The sequence below is a fragment of the Macrobrachium rosenbergii genome, chromosome 30, assembly GCF_040412425.1.
Source record: "Macrobrachium rosenbergii isolate ZJJX-2024 chromosome 30, ASM4041242v1, whole genome shotgun sequence".
Classification (NCBI taxonomy): Eukaryota; Metazoa; Arthropoda; class Malacostraca; order Decapoda; family Palaemonidae; genus Macrobrachium; species Macrobrachium rosenbergii.
This window is the reverse complement of record NC_089770.1, coordinates 26,225,980-26,241,408: the sequence shown is the minus strand read 5'-3', so window position 1 is coordinate 26,241,408 and position 15,429 is coordinate 26,225,980. Positions and strand designations below refer to the sequence as shown.

Genomic DNA, 15,429 nt, shown 5'->3' with positions numbered 1-15,429 from the left:
AAGAAGACATGAAAAGCATAAGGCGAATTTCCTGTGTGGCCAATAAATAAATGAAAATGGCAGAATTATGGCCATAAATTTTCTAAATGACACAGAATCTTCTCTGTTGACATGAAAACTTGAATATCTGAACTGTCAATCTTACTTCACTCTCGACAGAAATGGCGTTATAATTTTTTCTGCTCTCTAATTGCGTAAATATTGTTGTTTATTTTCCTATAATCATCGATAACTGTTCATTCCAGCTGGATTTGAAATTTCAAGGCTTTCTTAAAAGCGTTCATCATCATCATCATCATTAATAATAATAATAATAATAATAATAATAATAATAATAATAATAATAATAATAATAATAATGCAAATCTTCTTCACAATCCCGTGAATATGTTTATAAAATACAAAATCCACATTTATGTAAAGTAATGTATTTACAAATGATAAAATAAATTCCAGGAGCTTTCGAGAGCCTGCTCAGCTCCCTTCTTCAGCTAGAAATGACAGTCTTGGTTATGAGAACTTAAAAACAAACTTTAAAAACAAGGGTAAACAAGACGCATTCTTTACAAAAAATGATGATCATTAGGTAATTCCCTCGTTCTCGATCTCCAAACAAGCCAACCGTCGCGATCTCCTCAGGTGACTGCCTCCACGGTTGTTTACAGCCTCCTCTCTTCTCAAACCAGCATAGGCGCCTGCACCGGAGTCAGCTGTTTGCAACTCCGTTACCTGGGCGGGAGAGGCAGAGATAGCGGCAGTATCAGGGGGTGACTTGTGGTATACAAGGATTTCTATAATTAAAATTTTTGATATAAGTAGAACAAATAAGTCTGTTGATAAAGCTATCTTCTGTTGTAAACGACTTATTACCTTCCATCGAGTTCCCCATGTTGATGACGGCCCCTCGACTAATCTTCTCTCATTGACATTATGGTTCTTGTAAAGCAATTTAGACCCTTCCCAGTTGATTCTGTGGTCGCATTCCCAGCTATGTCTGACTAGCACGTTATTGTTGGACATTGATTGATATGCCCTTTGATGTTCATTAATGCGAATTTGCATACTCCTACCAGATTCCCCGTAATAATTAAGATTACAACCCCGCAAGGTATTTCATACACCCCTACGTCTATCTTCATTTCTTCTTCAGTTTTGTTCCGAACCAGTCTTTTCCTAATTGTGTTCTCGTATTTGAATACTAAGTTTACATTATCGTCAGAATATTTACTAATGAGGGTTTGTGTGCTCAAGAAATTAGGGTGGAAAGGCAATGAAAGGAATTGCATCTTTTTTCATCTCTTTACGTGGACGTGGATTGTATATTTGCTTTTTAGCCCTACAAAACGCTTTTTTCAATGAAATGTGCTGGGTAGCATAGTTTCGTAAATGTCTGTCTTATATGTTCCAGTTCAGTATCTAAAAGGTGGGGTCACAAAGTCTGTATGCTCTAATTACAAAATTCATGATAATATTACTTTTTACTTGTTGGCTGTGAAAGGAATAAAATGTATGTAATTCTCTGAATTAGTCGGCTTTCTAAAGACAGTAAAATTAAACCTTTTTGTCCAAGGATCATGCAACACTAAAACATCAAGAAACGCTATCTGATGGTCAATTTCCTGTTCTACTGTGAACTGTATTGAAGGAACAATGCTATTGACATAGTTAAAAACTCGTTAAACTGTTCTTCAGTGCCTCGAAATATTATGAAAATATCGTCTACATACCTAAACCATAGCACAGGTTTTACATTCGGTAGGAGTATGCAAATTCGCATTAATGAACATCAAAGGGCATATCAATCAATGTCCAACAATAACGTGCTAGTCAGACATAGCTGGGAATGCGACCACAGAATCAACTGGGAAGGGTCTAAATTGCTTTACAAGAACCATAATGTCAATGAGAGAAGATTAGTCGAGGGGGCCGTCATCAACATGGGGAACTCGATGGAAGGTAATAAGTCGTTTACAACAGAAGATAGCTTTATCAACAGACTTATTTGTTCTACTTATATCAAAAATTTTAATTATAGAAATCCTTGTATACCACAAGTCACCCCTGATACTGCCGCTATCTCTGCCTCTCCCGCCCAGGTAACGGAGTTGCAAACAGCTGACTCCGGTGCAGGCGCCTATGCTGGTTTGAGAAGAGAGGAGGCTGTAAACAACCGTGGAGGCAGTCACCTGAGGAGATCGCGACGGTTGGCTTGTTTGGAGATCGAGAACGAGGGAATTACCTAATGATCATCATTTTTTGTAAAGAATGCGTCTTGTTTACCCTTGTTTTTAAAGTTTGTTTTTAAGTTCTCATAACCAAGACTGTCATTTCTAGCTGAAGAAGGGAGCTGAGCAGGCTCTCGAAAGCTCCTGGAATTTATTTTATCATTTGTAAATACATTACTTTACATAAATGTGGATTTTGTAATTTAATAATAATAATAATAATAATAATTTTACCGTTGTCTCTTTGAATGGTTTCACATGAATGTATGCGCAATGTAGATAATATCATTAATAGCAGAATACCGATAATATTCGTACTAACAGAGTATAAAAAAATGCTGCTATTCAGAATATTTTATATTCCAGTTAGTTTAAAACATTCCAATCCTCGAAGTATTAGGTAAACTTATTAATGCTTAACAGTCTTTCTCTTTCTCTCTCAAGCAAATGAATAACAAATGAATAAGTAAAAATGGAATGCCTCACACCAAATGTCCGACGCCATAATTTCTTACCGAATCTTTATTTTCGTTCACGAAAATAAAGAACTATCTGCGTCCTTATAATTAAGAGATACCTGAAAAAACTTAAATGTCCAAAATTTCGACGAGTGTAATGAAATGATAATTATCAGATACGTTTTCCATCAAGTTACGAGTCACATTTCTCATCAGATGTAAACCAAACAAACTTCGTCCTTTGCAAATAGCAAGACAAGACGCTGAGAGAGAGAGAGAGAGAGAGAGAGAGAGAGAGAGAGAGAGAGAGAGAGAGAGAGAGAGCGCACTGGTTCCTCTCTTATTTCCATTCATCACCCGATAACCAATATAATAATTTCAATAACGCCAGACGTTTTACGCTCCAATAACTTCTTCATTATATATTCATACTGCACTCATTGCAAATTAATGGCTTCAGTCTATCATATCTGGAGATAAAATACCTTACCGAGATAATCCTGCGAGACTATCACATAATGCGCCGAGTTTTTGTCTTGTTTTTTTCCGCGTGTATGTAATTCAAGCGTATCCCTACTTCGATCAATATTCAATCTAGTTGTCTTTGAAAGAGCATATGGGGGACCGAAAGGGATATCAACATCTCATGTGGTAATAAACAATTGAAAAGAAAAATTCATTTTCTTTGCGATCATGCACTCCAGGTCTTATCAAATATACTCATTACCGGTTGTGGTTTTGTAATGTTAAAGAAATTTGGAATAAGGACAATAATTATATTCGCTGTCTATTTGCTTACTGAAACTTATGGTTCATATATATATGCCCCATAAGTTTCAATAAGCAAATAGACAGCGAATATAATTATTGTCCTTAATCCAAATTTCTTTAACGAGGTAGAGTGAATTGGATATTAAAGGACGTTTGTAGCTTTGATTGTATATGAATCACGGTGATATAGTCATATTATGCGACAAAACGCACTACACGGTATATGGCAGAAACTACTACAAACCGATATACAGTATATACAGTTATGTATGCATGTATGATGGTGTATATATATATATATATATATATATATATATATATATATATATATATATATATATATATATATATATATATATATATATATATATATATATTTCGACTAGTTATCATATATGCATACATGCATACATATATAAATATAAATATACATACATATATACATATATATATATATATATATATATATATATATATATATATATATATATATATATATATATATATATATATATATATATATACAGTATTAAGCCTGACCATTCGCCCCAACCAATAACCTGTGATCTAATACCTCGAGTACGATCGCATCCGTTGCCAAGGCACTGACCATCTGACATAACCCCTTATTTGTTTACTCCACTGCTTCCAGTGCTTCCAGTGTACCATTCCAGGTCTCGTTACAAAAAACTTATGGCAAAATGTGTTTTCAAGAACACGAAAGGAAACGCTGACGTTAAAAAAAAAAATGAACGAACTGGAAGGAAGAGAAGCAGGAGGACAAGAAAAAACCTGGATAATTTTAGCAGAGAGCAATAACAGGCACAAAGGGAGAGACGTCACGCATTGAATGGCTGGCCTTTTGAGAAGGCAAATCCAAACAGACGTGGATCTGAGGCATCTTTTATACCAACAAATCCTCTTAGCCAGTTGCCCCGGGATATCCGACCAGACCTCTTCCTTTCTCTTCTCTTCTTTCTCGTGTTTGTTTGTTTGTTTGTTTGAGTGTGTGTGTGTGCGTGTTGGTCTGTCTCTCTTTTCTTCTTTTTATTTGTCATTGTATATAATTTCTATCTCGTAATTTCTTCTTCTTTATATCTCTCTCTCTCTCTCTCTCTCTCTCTCTCTCTCTCTCTCTCTCTCTCTCCTTTTTTGTGAGTGTCTGCCCTTATTTGTGCTAATTCCTGTCTCTCTTTCTCTCTCTCTCTCCACAGAAGCAATATAATATGTATAATTTTCATAATTTTCTTCGCTGTCAATCTTCTCCTCAGCGTTAATCTTCTCGTCTCTTTTTTTGTCCCATTTATTTTCTGTGTTAAATCTGTTGTGTTGGTGTCGTCTTCAGTCTTCAACTTTATGATTGCCAGTATTCCTATTTGCGATACAGTCGGTGTAAAAAAAAGGACTGTTATTATGTTTCCTCCAATACAAACAATCGCAAAAGGAAAGGGTCCCGATAAATTGAATAACAACCATATATGTATCGTACCTTCGCCTCTTGCTTCGTACCAAACACTGGGAAGATCTTTGAATCTAAAATGAAGAACAAAAAATGGCCATTTCAAAGTGAACAGAAATTCACTGCATCAACGAAAAACCTGGAGGCAAAAAGCTTTGATTTTTAACCAAGAAGGTTCTCCTGACCTGGGAAGTTTTTTGGAACCAGGTAAGTCGCTGCCAGAGTGGAAGGGACAACGGGCAAGCAACTACATTCTTTATTATTTTTTCCTCATACACGTTTTCTTGACCCTTGCAGATGCTAGTCCCATCTGCAGCTGAGTGGACTAGTGGACGGTATGCCAGGATGATCCCCTGGCTTAGGAAACGTGAACACAGAGAAGCGTTGTGTTAAAAAATCCAGTGCCAACTTTAGCCAACTATACCTATTCAAGGTGGGCATGGGACTTGTCAATCCTATAACCCCTAATTGGGGTGGTTCCTGAAGATACGAATGCAACTGTCACTGCCACATTCATACTATTTTAATAAGAAGTGAAATATTTTTCTATACATTTTTCATCAAAATACGATTTTTTACGAAATGACCAAAATTGTCGTTAAAAATTTATTAACGGAGTCGTTTAAAATGGCGTTATATGCTTCTTTAAAATGAGGCTAGTCAAATGATTCAGAAATATATTGGAAGTACGAGACTTCCACAGTCTGGGACCAAAATGTACGAAGGGCGGACCTGATGGGTTGACCCTTGGTTTTGCTACTTCTAAATCTCTTGAACTGATGATATTACCCATAGGAAAAATTAGGTTATATGTCTTACACAGAGAGTGTTTAAAAAGATCACAAAGATTAATGAATCTCTCAGTCCTTTATATACATACATACATGCACACACACACACACACACACATATATATATATATATATATATATATATATATATATATATATATATATATATATATATATATATATATAAATATATCTTGTCTCCCAAAGTGCCGTACAATCGACATAACCGATTTTTTATCCCAATTATAAGATACATCCGCACTGCTGCATGCATATGCATTCTGACACATGCACTCATATTTCTAAGCAAATAAACTGGCGTCACTACGCGCATGCGCAAACGTCAAAAACCACGTCCCTACCCCATGGAAAGTTCCCAATTATTCGTTTATAGTAGATTATCACAAAACTCATTTAACAGACCATATTATCAGAGCCAATGAAATCAGTCAATTTAATTAAGCGTGCATATGAGATAGTCATTCAATTACCCGTTGCTTAATAAGGCGAATCATATTTGAATTAACTCTTGTAAATATATCATTGCCCTTTTTATTTGAGGCCGAAAAATATTAATTGTGGCGCCAGAGAGATGAGTGTTTATAGTTCTCAGATAGATAGATAGGTAGATGGACCATGCAGCGTTTGAAACGCACGCTCCTAACACATGTGCATTAATGATGCTACATTTGTAAATGTACACACACACACACACGTGAATATATGAATGTATATATATATATATATATATATATATATATATATATATATATATATATATATATATATATATATATATATATACATATATAGAGAGAGAGAGAGAGAGAGAGAGAGAGAGAGAGAGAGAGAGAGAGAGAGAAGAGAGAGAGATGAAATTCCAAATGAGAATGTTCTGTACTGATTTTTTTTTCCAAGCTATTCCCTAACAAAAAACATTATTCTTAAAATGACACTCTTTCGTATGTCAAAATTCCAGTGTATTTGTTTGAGTAAAAATTAAAACTGAAAATATGTACCCTTAATAGTATCTGAATTTTAAAACGCATTCTACATTGAAAATCCAAAATAGCTCTTTTTTCCAGATTAATCTTTTCAATACACTTCCCCTGCTGAAATATGTAAAATGTAATGATACTCCTTAACAACTTGTATTTCCCAGACATTCTTAAGCCTAATACGATTTCAAATGACACCCATTCACAATACAGTACATTTCGTAGTTTCTTTTATCAACTCTAAATTCTATTTCAGATCCTGTCTAGTACCGAAATTTGATTTCCACCCTCAATGGTTCATAATAAACACTTCGTCCAAGGTCAATCTTGAACCCTAAATTTATACCCCAGAATAATAGGTCAGTTCACGCTCATTTCCTTATGAATACATCTTGACAGCATCAGCGTTTACAACACAACCCAAAACGCCCCCATCCTCCTCTTCTTCTCTCAAAAGCAAACAAAGAAAGGGAGAAAAAACACAGACGTTCCCCTCATCTTCCTAACACCCTTCTCCTTCCTTCTCTTTCTGTACCAGCCGGAGAAGCTCCCGTGGCTTCACTATCGACTCTCCTCTTTCTCTTATTTTCAATAGGAGCCTAAATGAGCCCATTTTTGGGGGGCTTATTACAAACTTTGGAGGGACGGAGCTCTGAAAGGATTCAATTGTGCTCGTAAAGGAGACTCTGGCCGGAAATGAAATTTGTACCGAGATGTGGAGTATAATATGGTTGTCGCTGCCTCCTTGTGGCTGCAACGAAATATATATATTATGCGGCGGTAGCATCAGCTCTTGTGCATGAAGAGTGCGTGCGTGTGCTTGCTAGTGACACACAAAGAAATTGTATATATATATATATATATATATATATATATATATATATATATATATATATATATATATATATATATATATATATATATATATATATATATATGTATATATATATATATATATAATATTATATATATGTATGTGTGTATATGTGTGTATATACATATGCATATATATACATATATGTATATATACACACACTATATATATATATATATATGTGTGTGTGTGTGTACATATAATTAAGTAGTCACTTGCCAAACATGTATGTATTTCTAATAGTCATGTCTCATCTCCCAGATTTCATCACACTTTTTGAACAAGCCTATCACCACAAGCCTACATTAACCTTTGCAGCAAAATGCGTGATAGCGTCGTCGCTGGAAACTTTTGTGAGAGGAGTCGAATACTGCTAAGGAAGATTCAAGTTAGTGTTTTCATTTACTCAAGGCTGTTTCCCTTTTTGGAGGGGGTGGGACATGAAGAGTACGGCCTCCTTCTTCTCAGCAGTTCTTTAGGGATGAGGCTGTTAGCCCCATGGGTTTAACTTGATCTAAGCTAACGGCGGTACCATTTCGCGGCAGGTTCGACTAGGAACGAACCACGGACACTGTGAATGCAAATACTGAATTATCGCAAAATGCCATGTGCTTCTGTTAAAACTACATCAGCCCGGAAAGTTTTAGCGTTGGAAGCCATTTATAATATCTATTACATGAAGTCACCTCTCCAGTGGTGACGAGCTATATATCCCGAATTGACCAGACCTATTCACATTCATACCAGATCGCGTCTGCATTTGGAGAGAGAGAGAGAGAGAGAGAGAGAGAGAGAGAGAGAGAGAGAAAGGGGGCATATGAGCTGAGACAATGTTCACCGTCCTTTTTGCTAGTCAGCATTTGACCTTTGAACGTATCCTACATTTCTGTTGGCATCTTTTGATGCTGGCTCCTATTTTCGTGAAGTGCATGTTGTCTACCAATAAAGATGATAAGTAAAGGAATGAAACAGGAGCATGGACTTCATATGGAAATAAAAAGTATCCCTGTCTTCCAGGAGTCTGAAACTTCTGTATTCCTTTACATCTTAAAATATCCCCTTCCTTTAAGGAGGTAATTCAAGTCATCTAAAACGAGAATGACCTAAAGTAGAAACAGAAGATGATGTTGGTTTAATCAGCAATGCAGCGATTCATCAAATAAAATAACAATTAAAAAGTCACAGAGTTTTCCCTTTCACCAAGCGGAAAATACAGCTTCTTCCTCAGCACCTTTTTTACTTCTTCTCAGCTTTCCTCCACATGGCCATCGTCCTCTGACAATTGTTTGTTGAATCTAAACCTCCATTTTTAATATTATTCAATGTTAACTTGTAATTTGTGCAGTATTATTTGGTATTAAAATTGTTCAACATTGTATTACGAGGTACTTATTTACAAAGATTAGTTTGTCTTTCTGTATATGACTTAACGTCAGTAAACGTTGTTGACGGGAATGGCGCCTTTTAGTAACCTGCCTCAAGTACACCTTCCTTGTATTACAAAATCTTACTGTGACGCTCCAAGCAGTGGCCATTAAGAGGAGCGTACAATTTTGGTGCCCAGAACCTGGGATTTCTTTGGCTGTATGCAGAATCCCAACCCAGATAAATAAGGCAAGATGAAGGAAGGAAAGCTGAGGAAGAGCCATTCGGCCGCCCGTGGATGGCTGACACATTCGTCGAATGCACTGATGGATTTGCTTGGCGATCGAGAACTGAGCAAGGTAGAACTGCAAGATGCTGTGGATGACTTTGATCGACGTCTAGCTCATTTGGATGAAGTGCAGTCCACCCTGGATCTAGAAACTGATGACTCACAGGACTCAGAAGAAGACATTGAGTATGCTGATAAGTTTTGGCGTCAGGTAAGGGTTCCTAGAATACAGGCTACCCAAAGGTTATTAGCCCAGGAGAAACTTGAGAAGCCACCAAGTGAGAGTGGGTCTGCGGATTCTTTAGGCCAATGTAATGTGCGACTGCCTAAATTAGAACTACCCAAGTTTAGTGGAGTTCTGACTGAATGGCAGTCATTTTGGGACAGATTTGTGGCATTAGTAGATGATCCTGATATCCCCATTATTAGTAAATTCTGTTATTTACAGTCATTGTTAGAAGGGGAGGCAAAATCAGTAATACAGTGGATATCCCAGACCAGTGCTAATTACCACATAGCCTGTAAAATGTTAAAGGAATGGTTTGGTAGGCCAGAGGGTATTATTTTTGCACATATTCAGGCCCTTCTTAGTATCACTGTGCCTGCTAAGAATCCTAGCTCTAGATATGTTTCCTCTTTGTGGAAATTGCAGGATGAACTTTTAACACATGTACGTAGTTTAGAGGCATTAGGAATGGATGGTACCCAGTATGGGGTATTTATGACGCCTGTTATCCTGTCTCGACTGCCTCCTGACATTTGTTTGGAGTGGTCCAGAGAAGGATCTGGACATGAAAGGGACCTAGATTGGTTACTGAATTTTTTGCAGAGAGAAATAGAGCGCCGAGAAAGGTCAGAAACATTTAAGGATATCAATGCAGTAAAGACTGATAACCATAGTGTTGAATCTGAGAAAAGAAGTAAATTTCAGGGTTCTGCCTCTGCTCTTCAGACCTCTTTGAAGGTGTCCTTTTACAAGTGTATGTTTTGTGGTAAAAATCACAAGAGTGAAAATTGTTTCGGTATCTTGAAACTTTCCATTGCTGAACGTGAAGAGGCCATTCAAGAGTGCTAAACTGTGTTTCAGATGTTTGGGAAAAGGCCATATTTCCAGAGGTTGCCAATCAAAATGTACAAAGTGTAAGGGAAAACATAATATTTTATGCTGCACTGGCAATAAGACTGAAGTGTATAATAAGAATGATCAAAATGTAAGTGGTGCTATGTCTAAGGACAATATTAATGAAAATGTAATTCATGTTGGGGTGCCTCATTGTGAACCTAACCTAAATAACAGAGTGTTAACTCAATCACGCAGTGTGTTGCAGACTGCAAAGGTTAAAGTGTTGGGGAAAAAGGGTTTATGTGAAGCTACACTACTATTTGACACAGGGTCTGATAGGTCTTATGTTTCCAGTAAATTTGAAAAAAAGGGTAAGGCCTAAGTGGATAACTTCTGAGTACTGTACATATCATTTTCTTCATTTGGAGGAGGTAAGGCTTCCAAGAGTAACCAGTGTAATGGGTATGAGATGAGTTTAGTTGGTTATAAGGGTGAGAGTCATTCTTTAATGGTAGCAGACATACCTGACATTTGCGCACCATTGTTCTGCCCTAGTGTTCCTGATGAGGAGGTAATGGCGTTTTCTAAATTGCAATTAGCAGATGATTACATGAACAACCGCCATGTAAATGTTGATATTTTGGTAGGCCTAAATGCCTATTGGAGATTTATGGTATCTAATAAAACTGTACAATCTAAAAATTTAGTAGCTCAGGAATCTGTGTTTGGGTGGGTTTTATCAGGGTCTTGTAATATTCCTCTGGACAGAGTAAGTGTAACTTCCCAGCTTTTATGTATAAATAATGTATCTGAGCCTGATTTACATAAATTTTGGAATCTTGGATCTGTGGGAATCTCTTCAAAAGAAGCTGTATCCAGTGAGTTTTCATCCAGTGCTGTTTTACAGAAATTTTCTGATAATGTAAAGTTTATTGATGGTAGGTATGAAGTGTCTTTACCATGGAAATCTGATGTTGCTAAACAGAGTTTGAAAAATAATGAAAAGCCAACACATAAGATGATGGAAAATTTAAATTTGAAATTTGTTAAAATTCCTGGTTTAAGGGAAAGGTATGATGAGGCTTTTGAAGAATATGAAAAAGATGACATTACTGAGGAAGTGCCACATTCTGAGATTTCTAGTGTATATCCTGTCTATTGCTTACCACATCATTCTGTTATCCGTGAGAGTAGTAATTCTACTAAGGTAAAACCTGTTTTTGATGCTTCAGCTGTAAGTTATAATAGTATTTCGTTGAAGGACTGTTTGGAATGTGGACCTTCTCTCAATCCTGATCTTGTTGAAGTGTTGATACGATTTAGAAAATGGAGGTGAAGTGTTGATACGATTTAGAAAATGGAAGGTATCTTTAACAGCAGACATAACTAAAGCTTTCCTTCAAATCAAGGTGCAGAGGGAAGACCAAGATGTTCACAGGTTTTTGTGGCAAAATAAGGGCATTGTCCATGTAATGAGGTTTGTTTGTGTTCCCTTTGGTAACAAGAGTAGCCCATTCTTGTTGAATGCTACAATTAAACATCATTTAAAGTCATATCCTAATTCTGAAGTAGTTGATGAATTGAATTGTAATCTGTATGTGGATGATTGGCTGTCGGGAGCTGACAGCATTACTGAAGCTTGTGTAAAATTTGATAAAGCCTGTAAGATTATGTCTGAAGCTGGTATGTCTTTATCTAAATGGAATTCAAATTGTAAGAGTTTAACAGATAAACTTAATGAAAACCCTAATGACAGTTGCGGAAATAAATCGATAAAAATCCTGGGTATGCAGTGGGTTTCCACTCATGATTATTTTTCATTTAGTGAAGTAAATGTTGGGTCTCAGACAGGTGAGGTGTCCACTAAGAGAAGTGTTCTCAACCTGATACCCAGATGTTTTGATCCTCTTGGACTTATTAGCCCATTTGTTATGTTTGCCAAAATTCTTTTTCAGGATGTATGGAGAATTGGACTTAAATGGGATGATGTGTTACCTGAAGAGTTGCATTGTAAATTTCAAAGGTGGTTAAGGGGTTTTGAGAAACTTGGCTCATGGAAGGTTCAGCGATGTTACTTTGAGGATCTTTCATGGAAAGACCTAACAGGTTTAGAGCTTCATTCCTTTGGGGATGCATCTGAAAAGGGATATGGTGTTTGTGTATATTTGAGAGTTCCTTTGCAGGATGGTTCCTTTAAAGCTTCCCTTATTATGAACAGAGGTAAGGTAGCTCCTATAAAGAAGGTCTCATTGCCTCGTTTGGAGTTGTTGGGGGCAATGCTTAGTGCCCAGCTTCTAGTTTTTGCCAAATCTGCCCTTCGTTTTAAGGAAGATGTAACTTCATACTGCTGGACAGACTCCATAGTTGCACTGTCATGGATAAAAAGAGACCCTAGTAGATGGAAACCATTTGTAGCAAATCGAGTCATGGAAATTCAGATCTTAACATCACCTGATTGTTGGTGTCATTGCCCAGGAAAGGATAACCCTGCTGACCTCATTTCTAGAGGGGTGTTTGCTGAACACCTTGTACAGATCTTTGGTTGGTAGGTCCCCGTGGCTTCAAGAGTTTGAGTCTTTGTCTTTGCTTCAACCTGAACAGATAAGGATTTCATTAAGGGATGAAAGTTCTGAGGAAAATGTAGTAGCTTGTATAACTGTGGATTCATTTTCCCAAGTATTTGAATTTTCTAGATGGAATAAGTTTCAGAAAGCCCTAATATAGTAGCTTGGACATTAAGAATTATTAATAATTGCAAACCTCAATCTGTTAAATGCTCTGGTCCTTTATCATATTGTGAGTTAACTAAAGCTAAGACTAAATTGTACCTTTGTGTTCAAAGGGATGCATATCCACGAGAATTTGAATCTCTGATTCAGGGTAGACCACTTCACAGAGGGAGCCCTTTAGTTAAATTAGATCCTTTTTTGGATAATGATGGTCTTTTGAGAATTAAAGGTCGTTTAGAATATTCAGATCTGTGTTATGAAAGCAAACATCCTATTATTCTTCCTTCTACTCATGTAGTGAAGACTTTAGTTCGTTTCCAACATGTTCTTCTGAAACATTCTGGTGTTTCTACCCTTGTGTCCACATTGAGAAATGGTTATTGGACTGTGCGATTTCAAAGGACAGCCAAGACTGTGTGTAGAGAATGTGTAACTTGCCACAGGTATGACTCCAAGGCTTGTAGTCAACCTGTAGCTCCTCTCCCTGAACTGAGAGTTAAATCGGCACCTCCCTTTTCTGTAACAGGATTAGATTTTGCTGGGCCATTGTTTTGTGTAGATTTACCCTCCAAAAAATTCTATATTTTGCTTTTCACTTGTGCTGTCATTCGTTCTGTACACTTAGAACTCACTGATTCTCTCTCTATGCCAGATTGTCTCCTTGCCATCCATAGATTTACAGTAAGACGTTGTCTTCTTCAGTTTTTTATTCTGATAATGCAAAGAAATTTGTTGGAGTTTCTCAATTATTACAGCAACACTATGGCCCACTAGCTCCTCAGTGGAAATTTACTGTACCCCGTGCTCCTTGGTGGGGAGGTTGGTGGGAGCGTCTGGTTCGATCAGTTAAGTTTGCTCTGAAAAAGACGTTGGGTGTCAAATGCCTATCTAGATGTGAATTGGAAACTACTCTTCATGAGGTTGCAGCTTATATTAATTCGAGACCTTTGACATTTGTGGGTGAGGAGGTTGATACATGCAATCCATTGACCCCCTCACATTTTCTTATTGGTCGTACTGTGGGTGTCCAGCCTGAAGTTGTTGAGGAGCATTCTTCTTGTGTATCTTCTAAAGATTTATGTATGAGAGAGACTGCCCGGCAAAGACAGTTGGATAAGTTTTGGGAAATATGGAGCTCTGATTACATAAGAAATTTACCTTGTGCCATTAAAGGTTTTGTATCTAAGTGTAATGTAAAGAAAGGTTCTGTGGTATTAGTCAAGGAAGATAATGTTCGTAGGTTGTCCTGGCCACTTGGTGTTATTATAGAAGTATATCTAGGCAAAGATGGTGTGATAAGAAGTGTTGATGTTAAAACTTCTAAAGGTATTATTAACAGACCAGTACAAAAATTGCATGATCTTGAGATTTCAAATGTTGTGGACACAGAAGCCAAAGATAGTGTACCTTGTATTGTTTCCGAGGTAAATGATGAATCTCTGCCTAAACCTGTTTCTAATAATTCTGATGTGAATGCTGATGACTCTGGTCATGATATTTCACAATCCAGAGTTGAGCCTATATCTTATACTCGCAGAGGGCATTTGGGAAAAGCACCTGTGAAACTAGAATAATTTTATAACCTGTGTATGTGGTAAGAGTTTTCATAGGAGTAGCAGTGTACTCATATGGTTGGGAGGATGGTGAATCTACATTTTTTATTATTCGATGTTCTTTTGTAATTTGTGTAGTATTATTTGGTATTAAAATTGTTCAACATTGTATTACGAGGTACTTATTTACCAAGATTAGTTTGTCTTTCTGTGTATGACTTAACGTCAGTAAACGTTGTTGATGGGAATGGCACCTTTTGGTAACCTGTCTCAAGTACACCTTCCTTGATTGCTCGAAGCAGTGGCCATTAAGAGGAGCTTACACCACTGCAGTCTTCTTTCCTGGGCCTTCTTTGATAGTTCTACGACTTTAGTAGTTCCTATTATTCTTTCATTTTTTATCCTGTCCATTTTTGTTACTCCACACATCCACCCAAGTATTTTCATCTCTACCGCATCCAATTTCTTCTTTTGCACTCTCTTTACCGGCCATGTTTCTGTTCCATACATCAAAGCTGGTCTCACTATTGTCTTATACACTCTTCCTTTAACCTTTTTGTTGATTCTGTGGTCGCACAAGACACCTGACACCTTTCTCCAATTTTTCCATCATGCTGGCACTCTATGTTATTTCTGCATCCAAATTTCCATCATCAGCTACTGTTGAACCAAGATACCTAAATTTTTCTACTCGGCTGAACCTTGTCCCTTACATGCTAATCTCAGAGCCTCGATCTTCATTGAACCTTAAATATTCATTCTTCTTTCTACTGATCTTTAGTCCTCTGTCTTTCAGTACCTTCCTCCATTGCTCTAGTTTTGACTCGAATACCCTTCTGTTGGAACTGCACAAC

The 15,429-nt window shown here is 37.0% G+C and overlaps 2 protein-coding genes across 2 annotated transcripts; both read left to right on the top strand.

The window, feature by feature from the left end:
* Positions 1-9,195: 9,195 nt before the first annotated feature.
* LOC136854848 (uncharacterized) lies at positions 9,196-10,305 on the top strand. The gene has a single exon (XM_067131381.1). The coding sequence runs from the start codon at positions 9,196-9,198 to the stop codon at positions 10,303-10,305; it is 1,110 nt and encodes a 369-aa protein (XP_066987482.1).
* A 457-nt stretch (positions 10,306-10,762) lies between these two features.
* Positions 10,763-14,596, top strand: LOC136854847 (uncharacterized). Its single transcript, XM_067131380.1, has 4 exons — positions 10,763-11,527; positions 12,249-12,838; positions 13,466-13,577; positions 13,778-14,596. The coding sequence occupies exons 1-4, from the start codon at positions 10,763-10,765 to the stop codon at positions 14,594-14,596; spliced, it is 2,286 nt and encodes a 761-aa protein (XP_066987481.1).
* Positions 14,597-15,429: the final 833 nt, after the last annotated feature.

Bases quoted from the DNA above. Each gene is read 5' to 3' on its own strand.
- LOC136854847 (XM_067131380.1), top strand. From the start codon at position 10,763: ATGAGTTTAGTTGGTTATAAGGGTGAGAGTCATTCTTTAATGGTAGCA. The intron at 12,839-13,465 runs GTAGGTCCCCGT...AACTTGCCACAG, and splicing joins CTTGTACAGATCTTTGGTTG to GTATGACTCCAAGGCTTGTA. The intron at 13,578-13,777 runs GTAGATTTACCC...CAATTATTACAG, and splicing joins TTGCTGGGCCATTGTTTTGT to CAACACTATGGCCCACTAGC.
- LOC136854848 (XM_067131381.1), top strand. From the start codon at position 9,196: ATGAAGGAAGGAAAGCTGAGGAAGAGCCATTCGGCCGCCCGTGGATGG.